Below are 27,007 nucleotides of genomic sequence, written 5' to 3'. Positions count from 1 at the left end.
GCATTTTATATACTTATAATCATATTTCTGAGTTTGGTTTATGAATTCCTAGTCTTGCTGTTTTTTTGTTTTTAATTAAAAAGAGGAAGCAATTCAGAGTAAGTTTTACAAATGGCTAAGTGATTACTGTTTCTACATTTAGATTCAAAAGGATATTAATACAATATTACAATGTAAATAGTCATTTTCTCCACCCTTCATAGATTAAATTTTGTGTGTTTACTCCAGGGTGGATTTCATTTAAATCACTAGTCAGGAAGACTTGATTTAATCATGGATTTTTACATAAAAGTGCATTCTTGTTGGTTGTTATAACCTTAACACACAGTCTTCACAACTCACAGATATAGATTTAATTTTTAAACCTAGATATAGGTTTAATTTTTAGATGGTACGCACTATACATTTTTCAAAATAAATCACTTCAAAACTTTTCAGATTAGTGTTACAGCTATATCAGAAAATTAATGATTGTTTGGTTTTCATTTACCAAAGGTAATTGAAGCAGATATTTATGAAGTCATTGGGAGGTGAACCATCTCCAATTCAACACGTTAATCATTAATATTTGGAGGATTATTTTGCCATGCTGTATTAGGAGAAGATCACCACCAGACAGACATTTACATTGTTTTATTTAACTATTTCTCAGCTCTATATATTATTTATGTATTTATTTAAAAACATTTGTGCTGTTAACAAGCATGTTGTCTCTGGAGACACAAATCCACAGTTTGAGAACTGCAAAACTAAGCATCTCTGATGGTGACTTCTAGACCAGGGGTAGGCAACCTATGGCACGCTTGCCAAAGGCAGCATGCGAGCTGATTTTCAGTGGCACTCACACTACCCAGATCCTGGCCACCGGTCCGGGGGTTCCGCATTTTAATTTAATTTTAAATGAAGCTTCTTAAACATTTTAAAAACCTTATTTACTTTACATACAACAATAGTTTAGTTATATATTATAGACTTTGAGAAAGAGACCTTCTAAAAATGTATTACTGGCACATGAAACCTTAAATTAGAATGAATAAATGAAGATTCAGCACACCAGTTCTGAAACGTTGCCGAGTCCTGTTCTAGGCTGAGTCCCATAGTGTAAATAGAAAGATTAGCCTAAACAATCTATATAGAAGCCCCTGGAACACCATTAGATTGGGTCCTTAATTCATGAACTACTGGAACTCATTTACAAAACTTTTCTTAAAACATTACATGAATATATTGTCTCATACTATAGAACTAGGATTTATCATTCGTATTCCATGATGAGATATCTTTGAGCTAATGTATCTTAATTAAAACTATCTTTAGACAGGTTTTGTTCCTACCCCAATTAATCTGCACAAGGGCCAGTGACTGCTCTGCTGTGATTTTGCTTTATTAATTTGAATATTGACTTGTAAAGGCAATGGAAAAAAATCAGTGTTGTATTACATTAAGCAGAGGCTGACATCCAGTACTAAAGTCAGAGTCTGGATTAAATTCTGCCATGCAAGGCAACTTTTTAAAAAAAAAGTTTAGAAACAATGGAAAGCATTTCTTGCTTATCTTGAACAAGCAAAATAAGTTCAAAACATAGTATTTAAAACTGCTACTTGAAACAAATATGAAAGTATTAATTGCCATTTAAAGCGTAAGATTTCTATCATTTTAGTTCTCAGTACTCTGACTTTCTTCATATAATGTAACACTCTATGGATCACAACTGAGCAAAAATTGGAATTTCCATCACAGGGGAGGTTTCAAAATTTCAACATCTGTTTTTGTTCCAAATTGGGACAGCAAGTCAAAATATCAATAGTTTTTGCTGAATGAAAGTTTGCAAAAAAATCTATTCTGAAAATTCAAAATGTTTTGTCTCAATACTTTCTACTAAAGCAAGATGTTTCAACATTCCTAAATCAAAATATTTCATCTTGAGTCAGTTTAGACATTGAACATCTACTTCAGGTGCAACAGTGCCTCATGGGAGCTGTAGTTTGGTTCCCTCATGCCCTCATTCTTCCCCGTGCACAGGACTTCCTGCCTGGACTACATTTTATGATGCACCACAGTCACATGACTCCCATATATCATGACATATAACTGGATGGATATGAGGGCAGGGGGAGAATTGCAGTTCATCAAGGGAGATATAGTCTGGCCAAAGAACCCATCCTATAGAAGAGAATGGAGGCATGAAGTGTCCAAATTGCAATTCTCTGTGGCACTTTAGGCAGAGGAAGCTGAAAAAACATCAATGAATGCATCAAGTGATGGGAAAAGAAGATTTTATTTAATTGCTTACACACCAATGATGGGAGCCTAACTAATAAACAAGAGCAATTCCAATTCCTCATTTATGATCATAAATTCAACTTAGTTGGTATTACTGAAATCAGGTTAGAAAATTTACATGATTAGAAATTTAAAAATCTAAATCTATTTAGGAAGGAAGGATGTAGAGGCAAAAGGGGAGGGAAAGTGGCACTCCTTACAAAAATGGTATTGCCTGTTTCCAGGTCACTGACAATTTGGAAATAAATGATCTTGAATGTTTATGATCCATGTTCTAACCCAAGATAAAGCACAAGATGTGGTACTAGTTGGTGTCTGCTACAGACTACCAAATCACACTAGAGAACAGGATGACCAGCTCCTTAGCCACAATCCCAGAGTCCAAGCCTCAACACCTCCCACAGGGCTGAAGCCAGGAGCCATTGGAGCCAAAGCCCTGATTCTTGAGACTCCCCTGCAGAGCTGAAGCCAGGGCTGAATTCCGGAATCCCAAAGCTCTCCATAGGGCAGAAGCCCTGAGCCAATAGGAAGAGTTGGGGTGACACAGGGGTGTTGCCCTCCCACACCCCTAAAGCTACAGTGCAAGAGCAGGGCAGTCCTGGGGCAGCTTCACCCATCCCCTTCTCTCCCCACCTCCTGACCAGATCAGAGCCACAGTGCGGGACAGCTGCTGCTCTGGCTGATGCCATGGTGCAGGCAGCTGTGGTGTTCCCTCGTCTCCTGCTGCTGCAGCGGGTTGAAGCTGCTCCTCAGCTCCAAGCCCTTTTGCTCACACAACCAGTCAGAACTGCCTGGATCAGGAGACCTGGCTCTGTGGCTGGCAGAGCCCTCGGGGAATAGGGACCACAGGGAAACCCTCCCAACACACAGTCCCTAGCTACCCCACTCCCTGCACCCTGAGCTATGTCCCTGCCTGCACACAGTCCCTAGCTACATCCTCCCTGCATCCTGAGCTGTTTTCAAACTTTTTGAGCTGAGCCCCCCACCTTTGAGTTATAATTTTTGGTTCTGCCCACCCCCCACAGCCCTGACAGGGTGGGTGGCCTGCTGAGGTGAGTCAAACTACACCTATGCCCAAGTTCTCACCTTCTCTGGCTCAGAGCCTCAAGTGCCCTCCTACCCCGCTGGACCCTGGAGTTTTTAATAGTATGTTGTGGGGGAGAGGGGCCTCAGAAAGAAAAGGGTTGAGAATCCCTGCTCTACCCCACCTCCCATTGACCTCAGACATAGGGAGCACAGTCAAAAGAAATGGGCTATTTCTGGAGCACCTGTAAGCTCCAATAAATTTCCAGATGCCAGAAATTCCCTTTGTGGCCATTGGCAGCAGTCTCTCTTATAGCTGACTATTTTAGGGGAGTAGGATGGCATACTGGCCTCAGCATTTGGGAGCTGCAAATAGCCCCTTTGCACACATCCTTCCTTTACTGTGCCTATTGCTTCTTAGACACATCTATGAATCCACCCAATACGTACATGCTTCACAAATGCATTGTTAGGATATTTTTTTTTATTGATATAGGACCAAAAACTACAACCAGATCCCTGCAGTGGTAAATACTGTTCACATATGTAAAAAAAATATAGTCCCTGTTTCAAACAGCTTATCAGCATGTGACAAGAAGCAACAGGCTGGGAAAAAACAAACCAAGTGGAATACAAGGGAAGCACAAGGTGACAATTATGTTTAGCAGCCTTGGTGCACTAACTGCCTAGACACTGGTGGCACAGTAAGTTCACAATGCTTTGTAGCAGTAAGGCATTAAATACTTAGTATTTTTCAATGATTACCTTAACTATAGCCAAATATTCTGACATTTTGTTTTATATAAAAAGCTCTACTTTCAACGCCTTTGCCAACTAAAATCAATACGGCAAATGTTTTTCTGGAATTCTTTGGCAGCATTTATTAAAGTTGATATGTTCCCAGACAGGAGCCAATTAATAAATGGTAATGGTTTAACTATTAAGTGGGCATTTCTACTATACAAAAATAGTAGGCATTACTAAAATTGGTATATAGTTCCCCTAAGATAGATATATAATCATGATTGTATTGTTTATAGTTAGCAATTTGTTGTAATAAAGCTTTGTTAATGTAAACCGTTTTTATTTAATGGTATAACAAAGCTACAGAGAACATCCTTACACCTTTTCTAACATTTTAGTTCAAGTTAATGCAAAGCAGGGATCAACTTTTCACAAAAATATACTTTTCAGAGTTTACTCGGGTAATCGCTCTCCGGGACTTTGGACAAGACTGTTATCTGTGATTTTTTTTGAAGAATATACCTCATGAAGAATATGCTTCTTTCTGTATTAGGTGACAGGTATTTTGACTACAAAGTTCCCGGTAACAAAACTACTCTAAACCATAACTATACTAATATAGTTGACTTTTCCCCTATCAAAAGGGTACAGTATCTTAGCTCCTGAAGCCAATGAGAGGGACCATTGATACAACTCTTATAGCATATGTATTGTTCTGCCTTGGGAACCAGATTCTCAAATGTTTGTTTTGGAATCTATAATTTTAATGACTAGTGCATAATAAAACACACAAAGAAAATTGCAGTATATTAGTGTCAAATTTTAAATAAGCACTTCAGTTACAGAAATCTCTAGTTGTAATGTATTTGGTCACCGAAAATAAAAATACACTCATCTGTTTGCCTAATACTAATCTAATCCATATTATTAGAACTTTAAGAACAGCAATCATTATGTGAATTTAAAAATAAACAGAATTCTCCCTTCCATATCGCCAGTAGATTTTACTATTTACCAAATCTAAAGGCAATGCTTGAAAAAGTAGATTTTCCTTTCCTGAAACCTTCCACTGTATGTAAACAAAAATATTCTCTCTACAGTCTTAAGAGTAAAAAGAGGGCATCACAAACACTGCATGTGCTCTCAGAAGAGCCATGGGCTGCATTAGTTTCTCCATCTTTGGGGTTCAGACTTTTATCCATTTAAAGGACCCCACTGTATAAGAGTGAATGGGCTTCCACCGAATAAACGGCCATCCAGCAAGGGAATTATCTCCAACAAGCTTCCAAAAAAATGTCTGCTGCTTTAGGAGAAAAAAAATTCCTTTAGACTCCACTGTAATTTCCCTATTGGGAAGCAGGGCGGGGGGAGAATGGGATCTGTATTGGAGTTTCTTCTGGTCATGGTCCACGACAAAAGGAAGCTGCCTCAAACTCCCATGACCAACAAGAAGGCCCATTAAATAGGGCCTCTAACATAAGAGGAATCCCCTGTTGGGGACTGGTCCTCTTGGTAGTCTTACCTATGAGAAGGTTCTGCTAGTAGTGTACCAAAAGAGGTCTTATTGCTAAGGTTAAGTTTTTGTCATGGGTATTTTTAGTCAAAGTCACAGACAGGTTGCAGGCAAAAATTCACAAAGCCCACAACCTGTCCTTGACTTTTACTAAGAATACCCAGCAGGGGCTGACTGCTGGCTGCTGCTCTAGTTTCGCAACACTCCTCCTGTGGCGTTGACCCAGTCCTGGGGATCACTGCTCCTGCTCTGCTGTCCCCAGCAGCTGCTGACCTGGTGGTTGATGCTCCTGGGTAGGGGCTGACAACCTGCTGCTGAGGCAAGATGAAGCTGAAGATGTTATGGAGGTCCGCTAAGTCACAGAGTCCATGACCTCTGTGACAGAATCGGATCCTTACTTATTTCATTTGCAGAACAGCCAAACAGCCCCCTTAAAGTCATTCCACTGCTGGGTGTTCTGAAGCATGCAAAGAGTTTTTTACATTAGAAAAAGTGGTCAAGATTAGATCAGGGTTAATTACAAGATCATAGCAAGCCCCAACCTAGGCTGAACCACTTTTCTTATTCTAGCTGTAACACAGAAGAGATCAGGACTGAAGGAAGTGGAAATGTGGATGCATGCCCCTCAGTAATTTGTAGGGATACAAGAAGATGCAGCAGGAGTTGTACCGAATGGGCAAGGGAACAAAGGTCAGCCCTCTAACACTGAGCATAAGGCAAGCATCAGTTTTCACCAACTATTCCCCCTTTTTTTTTTTAATTAAATGTTGTATTGGTTGAAGTAAAGCATAAAGGAATAACCACAATCAAATAAGACGACAAAGGTCACGTAGCCATATTCACTCACACTGGACAATAAGTTATATTTATTAACTGTTCATGTTGTAAGTAAAAACACTGTCCAATGTATAACATATATGTAAATTGGCTTGATTGATCCTGTATTATATAAACATAAGAAATATTCACAAATAAAGTTATGCTAAATAAAGTAGCCATACTTAAGTTTTGACAAATGCATTAATTTTTAAAGATCACTACTTTACACCTTTCCTGTCCTTCACAAAAGCCATAAAAAAATTAAAAAAACTTTACAAAATTAGTATCTTTCTCTACCAATAGTTGCATGGTCAAAATACATAATGAAAATAAAGAGCCAATAATAGTCATTAAAGCAAACCTTCTGTTACAATTGCATCCTGCCTGTTAATGTTATGCCCCTTATTTATATCTGATATGAGACAACATACCCATTACATTGGATAAATGTAAAGTAATGCACATTGGAAAAAAATAACCCCAACTATACATACAATATGATGGGGGCTAATTTGGCTACAACTAATCAGGAAAGAGATCTTGGAGTCATCGTGGATAGTTCTCTGAAGACGTCCATGCAGCGCACAGCAGCAGTCAAAAAAGCAAACGGGATGTTAGGAATCATTAAGAAAGGGATAGAGAATAAGACGGAGAGTATCTTATTGCCCTTATATAAATCCATGGTAAGCTCACATCTTGAATACTGCGTAAAGATGTGGTCTCCTCATCTCAAAAAAGATATACTGGCATTAGAAAAGAGAAGGGCAACTAAAATGATTAGGGGTTTGGAACGGATCCCATGTGAGGAGAGATTAAAGAGGCTAGGACTTTTCAGCTTGGAAAAGAGGAGACTAAGGGGGGATATGATAGAGGTATATAAAATCATGAGTGATGTGGAGAAAGTGAATAAGGAAAAAAGTTATTTACTTGTTCTCATAATACAAGAACTAGGGCACCACAATGAAATTAATGGGCAGCAGGTTTAAAACAAATAAGAGGAAGTCTTTCACACGGCGCACAGTTAACTTGAGGAACTCCTTGCCTGAGGAGGTTGTGAAGGCTAGGATTATAACAGGGTTTAAAAGAGAACTAGATAAATTCATGGAGGTTAAATCCATTAATGGCTATTAACCAGGATGGGTAAGAAATGGTGTCCCTAGCCTCTGTTTGTCAGAGGCTGGAGATGGACGGCAGGAGAGAGATCACCTGATTATTACATATTAGGTTCACTCTCTTTGGAGAACCTGACATTGGCCACTGTCAGTAGACAGCATACTGGGCTGGACGGACCTTTGGTCCATCCCAGTATGGACAGCCTTATGTTAACAATTAAATAAAGTAATTTCATCTCAAAGAGGAAAACAAAACAATGCATTTAATAAATTAAATGTTTCTATAACTTGCATTAAAACTGTCTTAATGCTAATATTTAAAGACAGCTCAAAGTTATTATGCTAGAATGCATCTCAACAGTGTTCAGAAACAGAGCAAGAAATGAACTGGATAACTTACTTGGTATTCTCTTAGATAATGTATTTTGAATTTATGTTAAGGAATGCACCATAAAACATGTCACTTTCTGAATCACAATAGTAGAATTTTATCTAAAAAGAGCTGTCATGAGAAATACATCTACTTAATGTTGTCTTTATGCACTATGTTAACACTTACTGACTCCTTTCCCTGTGGATTCTTAGTCTTAACTGCTGAGAATTTTTGGAAGGTGTATATAGAACAATGAACAATAAAATATCCTCTTTCCCATCACCAAATATCACAGCATATGGCGCACTAAAGCACTTCCTGATTATTTGCAGTTGGATAAAGATCAACATTAATATTCTGTATTTATTTTTTTTTAATTGAAATAGATAACATGATTAAGGTTATGTTTTAGTTCCAGGTATTTTTAATAAGTACGAGGTCACGGGCAGTAAACAAAAATTCATGGCCTGTGATCTGTCCATGACTTCTACTACATACCTCTAACTAAAACCTGGAGTGGCTGCTTGGGGGTGTCACTAGTGCTGAAGGGGGGCAAACTGTGTAATAAAAGTGCTTTGTTTTCTACTGCTTATATTTTTAACATGGAATATAATTTACATTTAGCACTATGAAGAAAACGAAAAAGCAACTTTTTGATTGACAGCAAAGGGGAAAAAAAAAATGTACACACACTTTTGGAGTACTGCTCCAAACCATCACTTTAAATCAGTCCAAACAAGAATAGTGATAGAGCATTCTTAAAACAACTACAATTGTGCACAGAGATAAAAGGTTCATTCTCAAGTTTATACTGTATAGTAAGAAATGCAGTCACAGTAAATATTGTGGGTCTGATTCTGTTCTCAGTGGAGTTATTCCAGATGTACATCAAAGTAACAGAGAAAAATCTAGTCTTGTATATTAACTCTTATAAAGGGAATTCTCTGAGGGAAAGAACAGATGGGAGAATTAAATATGTAAACCTCTTACGTATTGAGAAAGAATCCAGCTTACACTCTTATCTCTGTTTTTAACCCCTACAGAGGGTTCGTTAGATAGCTGCTCACAAATTAATTCTGATTCCTAGACTTAAGCGAAATGCTTGATAAACTATATTTTACTATAGCTACATGTGAACAAAGGAGAAAGAAAATGGAAGCTGTTGAATTTCGAGAAGAGTTAAGCAGAATACTACAAACTGAGAAGTGGGATGAAATCTGTTCATACATAGAACACTAAGTCTATATCTTCATTGAAAAAAAAGTGTTTTTTTACAGCAGGATAACTAATGCCCCTTAGCTATCCTGATGTAAATGCTAGCGCAGCCAAAACACCTGTAGTTACTATACCCATAAACTACAATGCTAAATAAATTTCTAAAAAACTTTAAATAAAACTAAGGTTTATTTCTGACAAGAAGAACATTATACTTTCAGATACAAAAAAGAGTGTGGACAACTTTAACACTGTACTTTTTTTTGCTTCTTTATTGATTTTTACAATAAAGTAGTAAATAAAGCTGTGAACTCCAGTTTCCTTCCAAATTTATCAATAGTCTGAATTTTTTGTTTTATCATCTTCAGAATCTTCAAGCTTTCTTCAGGTTTTATGGACAAATAAGCACTGTGTTGATCATTAAATGACACCATATTTGCTCATTTGCAGAGCATGTATTTTACCTTCTTGCACTGCTGCATCTCATCTGACACACAGCCAATGGCAGCACTTACATCTCTTCTGTAAACTATAACTGGTTTGAAGAAGGGTTTGTATTTTTTTTTTTTAAACAGTTAATCCTTGAAATGTCAAAGTTTAAAAAACAAGCTAGACATTGTTTCCTTGATCATTTGTAGCACTCCTTATAATACTGCACATCAGCCTCATTTACCATCGTAGCCCTCTTTATAGATATACACAGAAACAGTTTCCTCTTTCAGACTTCATATCTAGCTTTAAACAATAGTCAGACAACACACTTCCCCAAAACTATATAGTTCTCTCTCTCTCACACACACACACACGATTAGCTAATTATAAACTTTTATTTCTAATATTAAACCCTTGCATTTTTTAATTTTTTTTTAAATTGGTAGATTATTAAGAATGAGGCACCCAATTCTCTTTCAGCTATCACTTATAATTACAGAAATTACCAATTTCTTTAAAATATTAACTTTTTAAAATGCTTTCTTTAAAATATACTTACAAAAAATGTGATAAATATATTTTCCCTGCATCTGCTAATATTAAAAGATTATGCACAAAACTGTACATCAAAGTGACAAATTTAAATAAAGATTTTAACAATCCAGAGAATAACCACAAACAAATTTTAACTATGCTAGAACAGGTCAAACAGAGGATGTAAAAGACTATGACTATGTTTCTGTAAAAATTCTACATACCCAGTATATCTCAACTATTTTTTTCTTTTGGGCTTTTATTTGGTGTTGGATCTACTAAGGCTCTACAGCAACTCTCGAACAATGGCAGAGTACATCCCAAAGTAGAGATTAATATTTCAGAAACAGAGTATTTGGAGTGTCACTTGTTCATATGGTATTTACAGAGCTTTCATCCACTCTATTTTTATATCTACTTCTGCTAATTATTTTTCTTTATAAACATCTCATCCATACTTCATCATGGCATTTGTGCTATACAAACACTGACTCTAGATATGAAGGCAAGTAGCTTCCTCTAAGGAAACAAAGTCACTTAAACAATGCTAAAGACTATGAAAGAAAAATTAAGAAAAAAGAATTTAAGTATATCTATGCTGCATGCAGCCCAAGTTCACCCAAAGATTGTGAATCTCAAGGCCCTTCCCATCCCCAGGTTTATTGCATAAGACCAACCAATACAGCCTTCAAAATAAATCAAAGCAGGGCTAGAAAACTTTCACATACAAGCCGGGGACAATATGAAAGCTAAAGAGGGAAAAGCACACAACATGAGGTCCAAGGTAATGCTAGTGAGAAGCCAGTCCCTATTACTAGCTTCTGCAAAAAAAGAAGGCTTAGTATTCCTACTATGTCGTCATCCCTGGATTTTTCTGGTGATCTCCATTTTCACATAGACCTTTGGCTACTAAGTGTCTGGTAAATCTGAAATAAACACACACTTTCTCATCTCTAGCTGTTCTTATTTTCCTTATTTCATCCCAGAATCTTAAGGAGAGGAAGTATCTGCTACTCCCAGGGCCAGTGCAAGGAAGTTTCGCACCCTAGGCGAAACTTCCACCTTGCGCCCCCCTCCCAGCCCTGCAGCAGCTGCCCGCCACCCCCACCCTGAAGTGTGCCCCCTCCACCCTGTGGCAGCTCCCTGCACCCTGCGGCAGCTGCCCACCCCCTGGCCCGAGGAGCCTGCGGTACCTCCCCACCCCAGCTCACCTCTGCTCCGCATCCTCTCCAAGCAGGACAGCGCAGTGGAACCCCTGGGCCGGCAGCTGCCGGCAGCAGCACGCTGACCTGGGGACCCCCTGGGCTGGCAACGGCACGCCAGAGCCACCCAGAGGATTCCGGGGGCCTGGGGTCTTCAGCATCGGGGGGCCCCTGCTTCGGCAGTAATTTGGCGGCGGGGGGCCCTTCTGCTCTGGGATCTGCCGCCAAAGTGCCCCGGAGACCCCGGAGAAGTGCAGCAATCATTAATACATGCCAGAATAAGAGAAAATATCAAAAACCAGAAAATGGTTCTAAAAAGAGTTTTGAACTTGTTTTTATTTTATTGATGAAAACTTTCTGGAAAGTAATTAGACTTGATCGATACACTTCTTTAAAGATATTGTAAGAGGATTTTTGTCAGAATCTAAAACCACATAAGACCCCCTAAGCATCTAATAACCCCTAAAATGTTTATAACAGAAATAGTCCAAAACAAAAAAGGTTACATCAAAAGCTTCCATGTACACAGGAACACTCTTTTGATACCTTCATATTAGATGCCTCAGTTTCCAGTTTTGTAAGATGATTTGAGTTGTCCTCTAGTTCTTGTCGAAGGTTTGAGTTCTCCATCTTTAGAGCCTCAACTTGCTTTAACAACTGATCATATGAAGCTGCAGCCATCCTGGGCTACCCCTGAACCTAAAAAACACAATAGAAGATTTTCAGTGTTTCAGAAAAAGAAGAATTGTGAACTTTGAGGCAATGCTACCTCTCTTCCCCAGTTTCTAAAGTTTAATATGAAAATTTATTGAATTACTAAATTTATACTCAGTATGACAAATTCAAGGAAGAACGAAAGACTTACAAGTTGTTGGAAGTTTTATATTTGCTAAACTTAAAAATACATAAATAAATTGATCAGGAAATATGTATTTAGATATATGATGCAATATTCATTACTATGGCTGCTGAACAAGAAGTTAGAGAAAAGATATGGGCGAATGTCTGTGCCTTAGTTTTGTGAGGACAAAAAGTAAAGTAAGTGAGAGCAAGTAATGCTCTAGGTTTTAGGGAGACTTAATGACATCAAGGAAGGCTGCACATTACACATGAGGGGTTGACAAGTAATTGGCAATTTGGCAATTACCTAGATATTTATATCATGCTCATCGCTGTGGAATCTAAGCAACAAGAAGAAAGATGTGGCCAAGGTGGTATGAAAGCCATTAGGATAATATTCTTCGCCCTTTGTGTATGACCTGAGTAAAGATTTATTAACAGCTCTTTTTTAGAATAATTAATAAGCATTTATAAACTGTTTCTGAAAGACGATCACCTACAAATCCTATGAAGCCATGGGATTTGTGGGTGACCAGAACCTCTCAAGATCACGCTTAAACAGTTATGGAGACTTTGGGGCAAAGGATAACAGACAAACGCTCAAGAGACTTAAAACAAAACATCTTAAAACAGTATCAAATGTAGCAGCAGTCCCAACAGAGAGATTTTGCAACTACAGCAGACTGTACTTCTAGAGACCTGCAATATATTTCCAACACTATGTGTGATCTGATTGCATAGCAGCAGAAATAACTGATTATTCTTAAAATTAAGATATTACACATAGAAAATAGGGAGGGGGAGAGCAGGAAAGGTAAGAAATGACCAAAAGGGTTGATTACATTATTAGTAACATTTTTATCAACAAAAGCTGTAACTGAAATATTACAAATTAACAAAACCACTAGCAAATCTACATGGATTGGTCAGTGGTCTTCATTTGTGGGAAAGTAATTATATTTGTGATTCCAGCCCAAGATAGCACCCAGGGCCGGTGCAATCATTTAGGCCGACTAGACTGTTGCCTATGGCACCAAGATTTGGGGACGCTGTCATAAACAGATAGCTAAGGGTTAATGTTTCTTTTACCTGTAAAGGGTTAACAAAGGGAACCAAACACCTGACCAGAGGACCAATCAGGAAACCGGATTTTTCAAAGTGGAAAACTTTCTGGGTGTTTTTTGTCTTTGTTCTGTCTGTCTGTTTTCTCTTGGCTATGAGGGAAGAGCTTCCCCCCCCCCCCCCATCTCCAAGCTTCTTTCTACCCTTCTGTTCCCAAGTTGTGAGTACAAAGGAAAACCAATAGGTTTATATTGTATTTTGTATTTACATGTGTGGAGTTGCTGGAATGTTTAAATTGGATATCTTTTTGAATAAGGCTGATATTCATATTTTCTTTAAGCAATAGCCCTGTGTTATGTCATCTTGATGCAGTGATCACGTCATGTGTTTTTCTTTTTTATATAAAGCTTTCTTTTTAAAACTTGTTGGATTTTCTTTTCCTAGTTAAGGCAAGGGGATAGGAATCTCTGTGCCAGGAGTACTGTCTCTCTCAGGGAAAGACTGGGAGGGGGAGAAGAAGGAGGGGGAAGGTAATCGTCCTCTCTGTTTTGTGTTTCAAGGGATTGAAGCAGGGAAATCTCCTAGTATCCCCAGGGCGGGAAAATCTGGGAGGAAGTAAAAGACAGGTAGGGAGAAGGGAAGTGGGTTATTTCCCTTGGTTGGAGGCTCAGGGCAACTGAGGGAAAGTTTGGGGAGACCAGAGAGTTTATCAGGTACTCAGAATCCTGATAGGTGGCAGCGAGATAAGATCCAAGCTGGTAATTAAGCTTGGAAGTTCATGCTAAGCACCCAGATTTTGGATGCTAAGGTCCAGATTTGGGACAGAGGCTTATTACAGATGCCAAAAAGCAGCACCCCCAAATTTTTTTTAAGTGGTTGAGCAGCCGCTGCTGCTGGGATGGAGAGGGAGTCTGAGCTGCCGGCGGCATCGGCAGTGGGCAGCCCAGAGTGTCCCCTGGGTCAGTGCGCAGCCGCGGCATCCGGCAGCCCAGGGGGTCCACTGGGTCAGCGCGCCACAGGGCCGCCCAGAGGGGGGGACAGAGGGACAATTTGCCCCAGGCCCCGTAGGGGCCCTCACGAGAGTTTTTCGGGGCCCCTGGAGCGAGGTCCTTCACTCGCTCCGGGAGCCCTGGAAAACTCTCGTGGGGCCCGGGCCCCGGAGTTTCTTCTGCTCCCGGTCTTCGCTGGCAGGGGGTCCTTCCAGTCCAGGGCGGAAGGACCCCCCGCCGGTGAATTACCACCGAAGCGGGACCTGCTGCTGACGTGCAGCCCAGTCTTCAGCAGTAATTCGGCAGCGGGGGGCCCTTCCACTCTGGAATCCGCCACCGAAGTGCACCGGAGACCCGTGGCAGGGGCCCTCCACCACCGAATTACCGCTGAAGACCGGGTTGCACGTCGGCAGCTGGTCCCGCTTCAGCGGCAATTTGGCGGCGAGGGGGCCCCGCGGCAGGTCTCCAGGGCACTTCGGCGGCGGATCCCAGAGTGGAAGGGCCCCCTGCCGCCAAATTACTGCCAAAGCGGGGGCTCCCCCGACGCCAAAGACCCCAGGCCCCCGGAATCCTCTGGGCAGCCCTGGCGTGCCGCTGCCAGCCCAGGGGGTCCCCTGGGTCAGCGCGCCGCTGCCGACAGCTGCCACCCCAGGGGTTCCACTGTGCAGTCCAGCTTGGAGAGGATGCGGAGCAGAGGTAACGCAGGGCTCCTCGGGCCAGGGGGTGGGCAGCTGCCGCGGGGGGCACACTTCAGGGCGAGGAGCTGCTGCAGGGTTGGGGGGGGGGGCGCAAGGTGGAAGTTTCGCCTAGGGCGCGAAACTTCCTTGCACCGGCCCTGATAGCACCACTGCCATTCACCTATCTAAATGCACGTTTTTCTGTAATAATTATATTGCAAAACCTCAAGCAAATTGTGTCATATGATGACTTTAATAGTTAACACATGGTAAGAATTGTGCAACAAACATTCAGTAGTATGAAGTAATGTAAATAGGTTGGTCAAGTCTGATGTATTTCAGCAGAGAAACAGCAGGCTTAACATTTCATATATGCACACATCATCTTATCACTTTGCCAACCTTACAGAAAGAAAGAATTTCCTATCTGAATATGGCAAAAGACATTAAACCTACAACTCAAAAGAGAAATACAGAAGGCTTAGAAGTTGGTATATTCATCTTCTAGTCATGACTGTGCTACTTTGGGAATTTCCTTAAATCTAAAATTTCAGATTTAAAATTTTGTCTTAAATACACTGCATACATCGACAGTCTGCGAACTATTCAGTATCTTCAGAACTGCACCCAATACCACCTAAAAAAATAATTTGCTGTAAATTTCCAGTATATACTTTGAAAATTCTCCCTAAGTGAGCTAAACTTAGATCGCTTGACAAAAAGTAAGCCCACACTGATGATTGGTAGAACAGGAAGAAAAGTCCATAGATGCTATCTGATAAACCATTTTTCCCCTCTGATTTTAGGAAGCAATTTTTCACATCCTAATCATCTCACCTCATTGAAGAAGCTGGGCTAAGGAGGGAATGAATCATTTGAGGAACTTACTGCAGTGAGAGGATGCAAGAGAGTGTCCTGGAAAAATCCCAAATTTCTTCCATGATGTGGTCACATTAGGCATGAGGCTCCATTTTGGATAAATTAAGGCACACTAAAATCATTAGTTCGACTTAATGGATTCTGTGCTAATAAAAAGTTAATTCTACCTAAAAGGCAGAGTGCTGTTAAATAGATTGTTTAATCATTGTATGTGATGTTACGTGAACATACAAATATTTACATAAAACTGTGCACATACACTCCCATTTTACATTCTTTGTTTTACACATTCATTCATTTATTCATTAACTACCTGCCTACCTAAGAAATAAAACTAATAAATGCAGCATTCCTTTTCTTCCAAAATATAGCTACAGTGAGCAATCCTGCACTAGTCATGCACTGGACTAAATTTATGGACTTTTCCATCTCTAATTTCTACAAACAGTATTTTATCGGTCCTTAAAGCTTGTAATGTCAACACCATGTCAAGTGTTCATTTCAGGTTACACGATTACACCAAGTGGCAAATTAAACTGATCATTTGTTGGACCTTTGAAATGTCGGGAAGACCGACACCAAACTTTGCTATCTGTTTATTAAAGAACTGCATTTTAAATTTAATCAACAGGTGGTGGTATTATGAGTACTGAGAATCTGGTCAGTTAGGTTGGTCAATGGTTGGAGAGAGGAGAGTAATGAATATGAAATCAAAAGGTCAAACTCTGCCAGTCTTGCTCATGGTCTTTACTCAAGCATGTAGTCTTCAAATCATGGGACTAGTCACATAAAAGTTATAAGATCCCCAGAATTCAACGGAGAAAAATAGATGAGAGGATCTGAACAGAGTGGAAGTGGATAACCCTGATTAAGAGATTCTGAAATAAAAAATGAGCTCAGTTTGTTTGTTTTTCATGGGAGGTGGAGTGTTAATCAGTAAAGTTCTAATAATGAAAATATTTTAAAAAGGCAATGTACCTTTTCTGATATTTATCACAAAGGAAGTAAAAAAAAAAAAATAGAAGATTGTTCCGTATACCAAAACTCAGTGAAATCTGAAACAGGCTGTAAATTGGGTAGATTAAATGCAACTCAAATTGGTTATAAAAGTTTTAATATAATCAGTCCTAAATCCAGTAAACAATATTAGCCTTTAAGGTGTCTTTGGACATTATATTGTGGGGTAACTTTTTCAAGTGAAAGGGGAAAAACTTCCACCCCCAAAATACAGTCATAAAAACTGGTTTATTTTTTTCTTTCAGAAAGTCCCTCAACAGTAGGACTACATACTGAATGCTCTCAAATAACCAAGTTAAGAGGAGCATGCAGCACATGGTTAATTTGAAGCTTGCTTTTTCCACACTCTGATCTCAGATTAATTTAACTGAGCCAGCAAGTCTCAGAGCTGAATTTAAAAATTGACTTCAGCTGTCCAATTTTGTTTAATTGCCTCAAATTGTTGCTATTAAGCAGAAAGCCAATATAAAAATTAAAGAGAGAGTGGGTTCTCAAAAAAACTGAAGATTAATTGAAAGCTGAGCGTTTGTGGAAGTATGTAATTTTCATGGAGGGGGGGAATGCATTTCGATAAGGTCTAAACATTCTGTTTTGACATTTTGGAATAGAACACTATAATGTAAAATCAATTTCTAAATGAAAAATTGACTTTTTGATTTAAAAACATTCAAAAACAGAACAAAACATTTTGATAGACATGAAAACACTTTATAAATATTTCCTTTCACCAGACATTTTGAAAAATGTTGGTTTTGTTCTTTTCTGGAATTTTTTTTTTTTTTTTTTTTTTTTTTTTTTTTTTTTTTTTTTTTTTTTTTTTAACTTGTAGAATTTCTCATGAAACAGAAAATCTGGTTCTCGCTCAATTCTATTATTCACATTTTTTCAGTTTCCAAATTTCTCCATTTTAGACACACACTGATATTTATTAGCTTGCTTCTATATTTCTGTAAAATCTTGGAGAAAACCTTGTTTGAAGAAACTCTCATACCAGTCCACACACAGAAGGTTATTGTATGTATATGCCGGGGAGATATGAAGCCACTAAAATACTGGACGTAATAGCTATACCCTTTTTTCCTCAGCAAGGTGGAAATAATTCCTTAAAACAAACCTAAGAAAAAGAAGAGTCCCTTAGTCTACAAACTATTATCCCTTATTCAGAATTCATTTATGGAGAAAAAGTGGATAAAACTATAGGGACTCCTCAAGCAATAAACATAGGATCAAATTTCCAAAAAATGCATCAAGACCAGTCTGTCTTGCAAACTAAAGTTACCTAGAAGTGAGGGCAGAACTATGCTGAAGACACAATTCCTCCCTACATGATCACTTCCTGTTCAGTAAAACAGTAAAATGACATTTATGGAAACCCTATACAGTGACCTATAAAGTGAGAGAGATCCTCTTCTCCTGAGGAGCAGGCTGAGCCAGATGATGCCTGGCCCAACACAGTTTGCAACTATGGCTAAGATCTTTGCTTTCAAATCTGAAAAAACACAGCTAAGCTAATCAGACCAGTACCAAATTTAGCAGTTGGAAAAAAGAAAATGGCAGAGCATGGTTAACGCCAGTGTTGCCAACTTTTCTGATTTTTATCCTGAGTCTGTCAATATTCCGTGTTTTGCTTCAAGCCCTAGATACTGGACTCAAGTGCTAATATGAGAACCTCAGCTTTTATGTTTTTTAAAAATATTCTTTTAGAGATAGAGAAAAGCTTGAAAATGTGAAATGAGTAACCTAAAGTCTTAAAAGCCAGAAAGCACATAAAAAGAACTCTACATTTTATTTTTAAATTCATGATTTTTAAGCCAATATCATGAATATTCAGTGCTGGCAATATTGTTAGCCACCTTTTTCTGTGAACTCCATGATCAGGAAAAACCAAGACTCTGTTATGACCCCCAAAAAGCTATGATCCCAAGCAATTCACTTTCTCCCTTGTTGCAGGGGGCTCAAACTGTCTGAAAAAAACAGACGATCAATAGTCAGCTCAATGAGGTAAACAGGACTACAGGTTTTATAGTATAATCATAGACTCAGATTTTACGGCCAGAAGGGACCATCATGATCATCTAGTCTGACCTCCTGCACACTGCTGGCCACAGAACCTCACCCACTCACTCCTATATAGACCCGTAAGCTCTGGCTCACTGAAGTTCTCAAATCATGATTTAAAGACTTAAAGTTACAGTGAATCCACCATTTACAGTAGTTTAAATCTGCAAGTGATCCATGCCCCATGCTGCAAAGGAAGGAGAAAATTACTGAAAGCTGGCATGTCTCTCTGGACTTGCCAGTTATACTCCTATCACAAAAGGAAAACTTGCAGACCATTTAAGGATCACTTCTCTTCATGTCTATTCTGCAGGATTGACACTCGGCTATATTATCTACCATTTTTTTTTGACACGGGGCTTCAAAAATGTGCCTATCAACTACTAGCTGAAGCACTAAACCACTTCACCAGAGTGAGTAATAGCCTCACTGCCATGTCTTCCCAAAAAAACCAAAACCAAACCAAACCACCACCTCTTCCCCATACCCGCTTAAGGGGGCTGAGTATACTTTCCTCTAATGAAAATGTCTGTACAATATTTTTAATGCCTACAGTCCATTAGCAGTTATCTTTCTTTTCACCTCTACTCCATTTTTCAGGTCTTAATATTAAATATATAATGCTTTTCATCTGTGCATTTCAAAGCACTTTATAAAGGAGAAGTCAGTGTCCCCATATTACTGAAACTACAGCACACAGAGACAAAGCGACTTACAGGAGTAGTAGTAACAGATCAAACAAGTAGTCTGGGACACAGCAGGGAATTAAATCTGAGTTTCCCAGGTCCCAGGCTAGCATGCTAACCCTGGTCATCTGGTCTCTCTCTCGCTCCAAGAGTTTAATAATTCTTCTTCTATACTGTAACTTTTCCCTCTTACTGATACCCCATGTCTCTCATCCTCCACAGCAGAATGGGACCTAATATCGCTGCAACAACCAAATTCAGTGGCAACATTAATTTATTCCATTGCAATATAGCATGCTAATATATTTGTATCCCTTACCTGTCTTAGAATGTCTCTCTCTTGCATGTGCATCAGGGAAAGGGGAGCTTGAAGCCAACTTCAATGGCTCACTGCTCCAGCTACTGACTGCTCTCCACCCTATGCTTCTGGATCTCCATTCTTGAATGCAAGCTGCCCTGTAGCTCAAAATCCCAGCTCCCCAGCACCAAGCTCCAGTGCACAGTGCAAGGAACAGGCGTTTTTAATTAATTCCCTTTGCGAGGAAAGCTAGAGAGCAACAGGTGGTTATAACCTGGTTCTAGAAGGGAAGGGCAACAAAAAACAATTTCAGGGGCCTCCTAACAGCACATTCCATGGAAGAATTGCTGAATTTTGTAGCATCTTGGGAAAATGACAAATTCCACGGTCACAGAATTAAGCTATTGCTTGAGGTTTGGCTGCAAATTCAGGCAGGTAATAATGCCCTGGGGTTCATAGTCTGAAGGTTACCCCACAACCACAGCAAGGTACCATGACCAGACTTTAGACAAGTTGTAAATCTCTATTACCTAGTAAAGGAGCTAGCTGTTCTTATTCTTAAGTAGTATCTTCCAGCTGGACTCTCCAAATAAATAAAAACAGAATGAGCTCTTCAAAGTTTGGTCCACAGACCAAATTTTCTATGAAAGAATGCAGAAATTATATGAAGGAAGAAGTTATGAAACACATTTTGTGCTGCCTGGATTGTGTGCCCCCTGGGGTACTTCAAACAAGCAAAATCAATTTAATTGCCTGTTGTCTACCCATAGACTATGTCAATAGTTACCTGTTTCCCTGAGTTAAGTGAACTGAAAAATATTTTCATTACAAATTTAAATTTTTCTTTCAGTTGCAAAAACCATTTTATTAAAGAGAAAGTTACTTAAATACCAAATATTCACATAGGAATGCAGACAATATAAGGTTACAGCAGTTCAGTCAAATACAGGTTTGGCTTTAATTCTTATCATAATTCAAAATACTTTACAATGAGCATAAATATTAAATAGGGCTCTACCAAATTCATGGCCATGAAAAACTCATCAAGGACGGTGAAATCTGTTTCCCCCCTCATCCGAAATCTGGTATTTTCTGTGCTTTTACCCTATACGATACAGATTTCACAGGGGAGGCCAACATTTCTCAAATCGGAGGTCCTGACCCAAAGAGAGGGAGGGAGGTAACAAGGTTATTTTAGAGTGTTGCAGTAGTGCCACCCTTACTTCTGCGCTGCCTTCAGGGCTGGGCGGCTGGAGAGTGGCTGCTGCTGACTAAGGGCCCAGCTCTGGAAGCAGCAGTACAGAAAAAAGGGTGGCAATACCATACCATGCATTCCTTAATCTGTGCTGCTGCTGGTGTCAGCTCTGCTTTCAGCAGCCGCTCTCCAGCTGCCCAGCTCTGAAGGCAGCGCCACTGCCAACAGCAGTGCAGGAGTAAGGGTAGCAGCACTGCAACCCCTCCTACAATAAACCTTTCAACTCCTCCAAACACAGCTCCTTTTTGGGACAGGATCCCTACAATTACCACTGTGAAGTTTCAGATTTAAATACCTGAAATTGTAACAGTTACGATTTTTAAAATCCCATGACCTTGAAATTGACCAAAACGCACCATGAATTTAGTAGGACCCTATAAATAAAGCTTAGATTTATTACAGCAGAAGTGTTAGCTAGGATGTATCAACTACATATTAATCCTATGTAAATAACACAAATTTGCTTTCACATCATAAAAGAAATTAGAATATATGTAGATATTTTACATTGATTTTTTAATTGTATTCTCCATACAAAAGTTTAATAAAGCCCAACTGTTTAATACACAATAAAAAGCTGTGTTGTCATTACTTTGTGTTCTTGAAAGTCTTCATCAGCCCTAATTGGGAGAAGCACGGAGAGGAAGAAGCAGAAAGGGCAGAGAAAGAGTGGCACACTGGGAAGGGATATCCTCTGCTTACCATCATGTTATCATTTCTAGGCATTTTAAATTGGCTACAGAGGAAATGAACTGGATATGTACTTTGTGAGATGACATTTAGATAAAGGATGTGAGAATGTACTGCTGGCAGGTTAGAATTACTTAATGAGTAATTAATCTGAGTAGTTTACAATAAACAAAATGATTCAGTGCAAGACTGATTATTGTCCTATAAATCTTTACTAAAAACCAGAACAATCTATTTAAAAAATTCTAGTGTGCTTTAAAATTCAATGTTAAAATATTCCCAGACAATCCAACTTTTTGTGTAAAATGACATTTTCATACAGCCTTTATTTTTGCCTCTCTCAAATCATTCCTAAAAACTCACTCTTTAGCATTTTACATAAAATTGAATGTCCATATTTCAAATTTTAATACAACAAACCCTTATGCCACCAAAAATACATATTCTAACTTGAGGCCAAGGCATAACAGCTGTAACCTGTGCCTTTCAGTTTTATATGTTGTCTGTAATCTGTTATAATAGAGACTACAATCCTGCAGATGTTTAGAACGTTTTGTTGTGATTTGTAAATCAGAAAAAATACACACAAAAATACAGAGTACATGTTTTTACAGAACCCTTTTAAACAAAATTTGCAAATTCTAAAAACTAAGTTTTACATACATCCCAGGCCCCCATTATTTCCAAATTTAGGCATTTAAAAATGCCAGGAACTCTAATAACGTTAATTGCTATGTGCAGAGCAGAACTACCGGAAGTTGCTGAAATATTTCAAATTTTCATGAGCTTTAATTTAGAAAGTGAAGCAACATTAGTGGAACAGCTGTGAGATGCTGCACAGATTTCTCAATTTAGTATAAAGTCGAAGAAATGCTTATTGGCTCAAATATCATTAAAAATATCAAATTGAAATTAAGCAATTTTAGGTAAGGATTTTTATTAAGAAAGCCTAGGTCAAGCATAAATAAGAAAATTATTTTTGCAGACCATTTAAAACTAAATACATTACAAACTAAATCTATAATCCATAGAGTCCTTTAAGGCACTGGTCTCAGCCTTCGAATACTAAAAAGCTGAAATCATTTAGGAATTGTTAAAAAAGGGACAGAGAATAAGACGGAGAATATCTTACTGCCCTTATAAATGGTATGCCCACATCTTGAATATTGCATAAAGATGTGGTCTCCTCATCTCAAAAAAGGATATACTGGCATTAGAAAAGAAAAGGGCAACTAACATCATTAGGGTTTGGAACGGGTCCCATGTGAGGAGAGATTAAAGAGGCTAGGACTTTTCAGCTTGGAAAAGAGGAGACTAAGGGGGGATATGATAGACCTATATAAAATCGTGAGTGGTATGGAGAAAGTGAATAAGGAAAAGTTATTTACTTGTTCCCATAATATAAGAACTAGGGACCACCAAATGAAATCAATGGGCAGCAGGTTTAAAACAAATAAAAGGCAGTAGTTCTTCACACAACACACAGTTAACTTGCGGAACTCCTTGCCTGAGGAGGTTGTGAAGGCTAGGACTATAACAGGGTTTAAAAGAGAACAAGATAAATTAATGGAGGTTAAGTCCATTAAAGGCTAGTAGGCAGGATGGGTAAGGAATGGTGTCCCTAGCCTCTGTTTGTCAGAAGGTGGAGATAGATGGCAGGAGAGAGATCACTTGCTTATTACATGTTAGGTCCTTCTGACAGTCCAGTTCAGTGACATTGGCCATTGTCGGTAGTGTGACAAAGTTCCTCCTCTACCTTGGTGGGTCCTGCACTTATTTGGCAGATATGCTCACCTCAGTGATCTTCCCCACTGTCTGGGTCAACTTCTCCTGTGTCTGATCAGGAGTTGGGAGGTTTGGGGGGAACCTGGGCCCGCCCTCTACTCCAAGTTCCAGCCCAGGGCCCTGTGGATTGCAGCTGTCTATACTGCCTCCTGTAACAGCTGCATGACAGCTACAACTCCCTGGGCTACTTCCCCATGGCCTCCTCCAAACACCTTCTTTAACCTCATCACAGGACCTTCCTAATGGTGTCTGATAATGCTTGTACTCCTTAGTCCACCAGCAGTACACCCTCTCACTCTCAGCTCCTTGTGCCTCTTGTTCCCAGCTCCTCACACGCACTTCCTCTCCTCTGGCTCCCCCGTCCCTGACTGGAGTGAGCTCTTTCTTAAACCCAAGTGCTCTGATTAGCCTGCCTTGATTGGCTGCAGGTGTTCTAATCAGCCTGTCTGCCTTAACTGGTTCTAGCAGGTTCCTGATTACTCTAGTGCAGCTCCTGCTCTGGTCACTCAGGGAACAGAAAACTACTCATCCAGTGACCAGTATATTTGCCCTCTACCAGACTCCTGTACCCCACTGGCCTGGGTCTGTCACATATCCCTCCCCCCTGCTCAAGACCAAGGGGTTGGACAGCTTGGGATGCCAGACAGTGCACACGTGACAAGCCATCAGTATTACCGTGACAGCTCCCGGATCTGTGTTGCACATGGAACTGGAAAAGTTGGAGGGATAAGAACCATCTGGTCACCCTTGTGTTCTTCTCCTTATTCCGCTGCATCCACTGAAGAGGGGCATGGTCGGTCAGGAGGACAAATCTGTGCCCGAGCAAGTAGTAGCGCAATGGGGGGAGGGATAGCTCAGGGATTTGAGCATTGGCCTACTAAACCCAGGATTGTGAGTTCAATCCTTGAGGGGGCCACTTAGGGATCTGGGGCAAAAATTCGTCCTGCTAGTGAAGGCAGGGGGCTGGACTTGATGACCTTTCAAGGTCTCTTCCAGTTCTAGGAGATTGGTATATCTCCAATTATTTTTTTTAAATTTCTTTCTTTAAATGCTTCCATGGCCCATTTTACGGCAAGGCATTCTCTCTCCACCGCTGAATATTTTTGTTCCTTCGGAAGGAGTTTCCTACTGAGGTAGAGAATTGGGTGTTCCTCCTCCCCGACCATCTGTGATAGAACGGCCCCCAACTCTACTTTCGATGCATCTGTCTGCAGGATAAATTCCTTGATGAAATCAGGGCTATCAGTATGGGGTTACTGCAGAGGGCAGTCTGTAGGTCTGTGAATGCTTCCTCTGCTGCCTCAGACCATCTCACCAGATCAGGTCCACGGGCTTTCACTAGGTCTGTCAGGGGGTTTGCCCTTGTGGCAAAGTCGGGGATAAATCATCGGTAATACCCCACTACACCTAAGAATGCCCGGACTTGTTTCTTGTGACGTGGTCAGGGCCAATTTTGCATGGCCTCCAACTTGTCCACTTGGGGTTTTACCAGACCTTTTCCCACAATATAGCCAAGACATTTGGCCTCTGTAAACCCTACAGTGCACTTGGCAGGGTGATCTGCATCCCATCATTGCTGCGGTTCAGCTCTGTAAAGGTCTTTATCTGGTTTACCAGTTCCCGCAACATAGCTCGGTCTTGAGAAGCCTGGTCCATCAGCAGGCGATTAGTCTCTCGCTGCAGCCACACTGCCTCCTGTTGGGCAGCTGCAAGGACATGGGTAGCCTCCTGCTGGGCCGCCGTAGGTTGTATCAATGCCCGCACTAAGTCATCCATGTTGGTGAAAAAAATAAAAAAAAATAAACCCTCTCTTTTTTTTTTTTTTAAATCACCCTCCTTCTTCTGCTGTGCTGTGCACACCAAATCCCACCCCTAGCACCAGTTGTGACAAAGTTCCTCCTCTACCTTGGTGGGTCCTGCACTTATTTGGCAGATTTGCTCACCTCAGTGATCTTCCCCACAGTCTGGGTCAACTTCTCCTGTGTCTGATAAGGAGTTGCAATCCACAAGGCCTGCCCTCTACTCTGGGTTCCAGCCCAGGGCCCTGTGGACTGCAGCGGTCTATAGTACCTCCTGTAACAGCTGCATGACAGCTACAACTCCCTGGGCTACTTCCCCATGGCCTCCTCCAAACACCTTCTTTAACCTCACCACAGGACCTTCCTCCTGGTGTCTGATAATGCTTGTACTCCTTAGTCCACCAGCAATACACCCTCTCACTCTCAGCTCCTTGCGCCTCTTGCTCCCAGCTCCTCACACACACTTCCTCTCCTCTGGCTCCCCCCTCCCTGACTGAAGCGAGCTCCTTCTTAACCCCAGGTGCCCTGATTAGCCTGCCTTGATTGGCTGCAGGTGTTCTAATCAGCCTGTCTGCCTGAATTGCTTCTAGTAGGTTCCTGATTACTCCTGTACCCCACTGGCCTGGGTCTGTCACAGTAGACAGGATACTGGGCTGGATGGACCTTTGGTCTGACTCAGAATGGCTGTTCTTATATTATGTTCTTATATGAAATGGAAAAATGTATTTACCACTTTCTTCTCTCTGATCCATACGCAATTTAGTAGTACTCCTGGATTGCTCATTGGCACTAAGCTCTCACATAGCAGCACCCATGAGTAATGCTTTCTATCACCTCTGGTTGGGAGGGAAACTATTCCAGTCTGGCGGATGATGACCTGGCCTCAGTAATACACAGCTTTGTCACCTCCCATCCAACTACAGCAATTCAATATTCCTGGGCTTGCAGCCATCAGCCTTTAGGAAATTGCAACTAGTACAGAAAAAAAGCAGAGTATCTCTTCAGCAACACAGGCTATAGTGAGCCTATCAAACTCGTCCTACAAATTCTCTACACTGGCTTCCCAGAGAACACAGTCAAGCTCAAGATCTTGATCCCCATCGTCAAGGTGCTCAATGGCCCAAGATACCTAAAAAGATCATCTAAATCTCAGAGGAAACTGTGGTTCACAAAACTGCTTCTCAAGCACAACAAAACTGTATACCACAAAGGTAAAAACTCATATTTTTTGTAGAAATCAGAGCCCTCCTGGGACTGGTCCAGACTTTGGAAAGAACTCACAGGAACTAAGGATTATCACAGACCTCCCACCTTCCATTCCAAGTGCAAGCTTTTTTAATGTTGGCTTTGGTAATACAATATCTAACAGTGTGTCCCGATTGAAAAAAACACTACATTCATCCACTTCACCTGGGGGAAATTGTGTGAGAACGAACGAACCACATGTGACAGATGTTAGTCATGTCACTTAACACACTCTGGAACACCCCCATATACTACAGTGATGAGGACAGTATACGACTCAGAATGAAATACTAATACACTTTGTGCCTTTCTCCATGTATCTTTGTCACCAATGAACTCCTGTTCCAGCTTCCTCTAGCTGAGTATCTAAGTCTGAGGTCTTTTAATCATATTTTCAGTAACATTTTCTCTAATACCATTTCAACCATCTCTTCCTTTACCAAGTCCCCCAAAAACGGGCATTCTCCTTGAACCCAA

At 40.3% G+C, this 27,007-nt stretch overlaps 1 protein-coding gene across 4 annotated transcripts in view; it reads right to left on the bottom strand.

Annotated features, from left to right (window-relative positions):
• The window catches only part of APC (APC regulator of Wnt signaling pathway), a 196,404-nt gene that overhangs the window by 135,037 nt on the left and 34,360 nt on the right, over nt 1-27,007 (bottom strand). For all 4 annotated transcript variants that reach the window (XM_075067153.1, XM_032768262.2, XM_032768260.2 and 1 more), the window contains exon 2: nt 11,797-11,949. In XM_075067153.1, the coding sequence (XP_074923254.1) occupies nt 11,797-11,931 (135 nt within the window). In that variant the 5' untranslated portion in view covers nt 11,932-11,949. The remainder of the gene's footprint in view (nt 1-11,796; nt 11,950-27,007) is intronic.

This window comes from Chelonoidis abingdonii, chromosome 6 (assembly GCF_003597395.2).
Source record: "Chelonoidis abingdonii isolate Lonesome George chromosome 6, CheloAbing_2.0, whole genome shotgun sequence".
In the NCBI taxonomy this organism is placed as follows: domain Eukaryota; kingdom Metazoa; phylum Chordata; order Testudines; family Testudinidae; genus Chelonoidis; species Chelonoidis abingdonii.
The sequence above is the reverse complement of the archived record's forward strand: the minus strand, read 5'-3'. Positions and strand labels throughout refer to the sequence as shown.